Source organism: Triticum dicoccoides, chromosome 5A (assembly GCF_002162155.2).
Source record: "Triticum dicoccoides isolate Atlit2015 ecotype Zavitan chromosome 5A, WEW_v2.0, whole genome shotgun sequence".
NCBI lineage: Eukaryota > Viridiplantae > Streptophyta > Magnoliopsida > Poales > Poaceae > Triticum > Triticum dicoccoides.
Window position 1 is genome coordinate 629872271 of NC_041388.1, and position 2299 is coordinate 629874569.

At 40.0% G+C, this 2299-nt stretch overlaps 1 protein-coding gene and 1 pseudogene across 1 annotated transcript in view; both read left to right on the top strand.

Annotated features, from left to right (window-relative positions):
- Window positions 1-549, top strand: part of LOC119300230 — a 19300-nt pseudogene extending 18751 nt beyond the window's left edge.
- An 85-nt stretch (window positions 550-634) lies between these two features.
- LOC119300232 (DNA (cytosine-5)-methyltransferase 1A-like) overlaps window positions 635-2299 on the top strand; it is a 9758-nt gene continuing 8093 nt past the window's right edge. The window contains exons 1-4 of the mRNA XM_037577257.1: window positions 635-642; window positions 787-827; window positions 1471-1690; window positions 1854-2294. Coding sequence (XP_037433154.1) covers window positions 635-642; window positions 787-827; window positions 1471-1690; window positions 1854-2294 — 710 coding nt within the window. The remainder of the gene's footprint in view (window positions 643-786; window positions 828-1470; window positions 1691-1853; window positions 2295-2299) is intronic.

Here is a 2299-nt window from a genome sequence, read left to right on the forward strand (position 1 = left end):
GACCCTGGTGGTGGATCTGTGGTCTGCCCTTGGTGGAGATGTAGATTGCACCACCGAGGTAATTAACGCCATTACTCCGTGGATGGTTGATGGATACTTCTTGCAGATCTGTAGATCTTGCTTTCTTGTGTGGAGCATGTGTGCCCAATTGCCAATAGCTAGGTTGCATCGGCGCCTCTCTCCATTTTTCTCCATCTGCTCTTGGTTGCTTTATTTCTTCTGATCACTTTGTGTACTTGCATTTCATCACACCTTTTGGTTGGAATCCGGCTTACTGTGATTCTATTTTCGATTTATACATGGTGACATCTCGTCACCTATTTGGTTTGAATCTGGGTGAAGCTTCTACGCTCGATTTATGGTGACATCGCTAGTTGTATTTGCATAGTTTGAATTTGGGTGCGCGTGCTTCTATTTGATTTATGGTGCATCTAGTTATGTTTGCATAGATCTGTGTTTTCACATCTGAACTTCTAATTAGGATGTTTTTCTAATAGTCTAATTGTTATGTTGTGCAGGAGTCTTGGTTTCGGTGGTGGTCAATCGTGATCTGGCCTTGCTGGAGATTTGTAGATTGAACCGGCCAGGTAAGTTTTTTACCCCCCTCCCCACCCCATCATTTTTTGCGTTCACCATGTCTAGGTCTGCCAAATATGTCCTTGTTTGAAAATGTGTTAACAAATTGTTGATTTGCGGTGTAACCGCTAAACTCTTGATTTTGTAATTTGATTGTTATATTTATCTAAACATCTAATTGACACATCTACTTGATTCTAAACTTTACAGGGGAATTATGTCGAACTCTCCACATTCTACTGGTACTGCTGGTATATGTGCTTACCTTGCTATTTTGGTTCCCAAATTTTAGATAAACTTATTCCTGGAAATGCTATAGTTTCCACAAAATTGCACTTCTCCATATTAGCAAACTATAAACGGTCATAATATTATTATTTTTATAAGTTTGATGTGGCGCAGTGGTAAAGCTGCTGCCTTGTGACCATGAGGTCATGGGTTCAAGTCCTGGAAACAGCCTCTTACAGAAATGTAGGAAAAGGCTGCGTACTATAGACCCAAAGTGGTCGGACCCTTCCCTGGACCCTGCGCAAGCGGGAGCTACATGCACCAGGTTTTTATAAGTTTGATGTGCGGTGTAGTATATGAAACTATGGATTGGGACACCATTGTTATTTATTGGTACATTTGCGACTCATGCATTTAACTAATCATTCAACAATATATTTTACAAGGCCACTATGTGTAGTAAGCGAGCATAATCATATTGGGTCAATCAAAGAATCAGTAGTTAAACCGCCATTTTAATATTTTATGTATGGGATTCATCTGATGCATATATATATATATATATACTTGCACTGCATTCAGTTCTTTCAGCGTTGTCCAATATTTGTTGAAAAATGTGTCTAACATTTCTATCAAAAATGTGTCCAACATTTTTATCGCTTTCAGGAACAAAGAGGCACCAAGCAAAGCCTAAAAGCAGAAATGAGAATATAATTGAGGAGAGCAATGTTACCACCAATATTGGTCACAATGCCATTGGCTGCAAGAGACCAAAAAGAGAAGTTGCCCGTTCGAATTTCAGTGAGAAGGCATTTGACTTATCTGAAGAAGATTCACTTGTCACACCCAAGGAAATCAGAATTGAGGAGGAAACAGAGGCAGTTAGGTTGACAAGAACATGAATCAATTCTGTACTCCAGGCACACATGTTCAATCAATAGCTTGTCATGCAATTACGATCTTATGTCTTTTGCATTTTACTTAGGATCTTGCATTCCCTCACAATTAAACCTTCCTCTTAACTTGCATAAAAATTTAAATTATTTCAGGTACAAGTTACGCCAACCAACGAAGCAGTATGCGCCATGGTGTGACACTCGTGCTTCAAAACTTTCTTTCGCTGATGTTACCAAGAGAGTAGCAGAATTTGAGAGAGGGCACCATGCATTCATTTCAAAAGATGCAACACTTGTTGAAAGATATGTTGTGGTGCATGGACAGATAATCCTTCAACAGTTCGCAAATTATCCAGATGAGTACATTCGATGGTGCGCCTTCATCACAGGCCTTGTCAAGAAGATGGAAGAAAGAGGTCACACGAAGCTAGCAATGAAGAAGAAATCTCAAGTTGTGAGAGGAGGGAATCTGAACCCAATTGCAAAAATGACCCCAGTATCAAAACAAAATCTTATGCGTGCGACAACCACAAAGTTGGTCAGCAGGATATGGGGTGATTACTATACAACCCATTTCCCAGAGGATTCAAAGGAGGGGG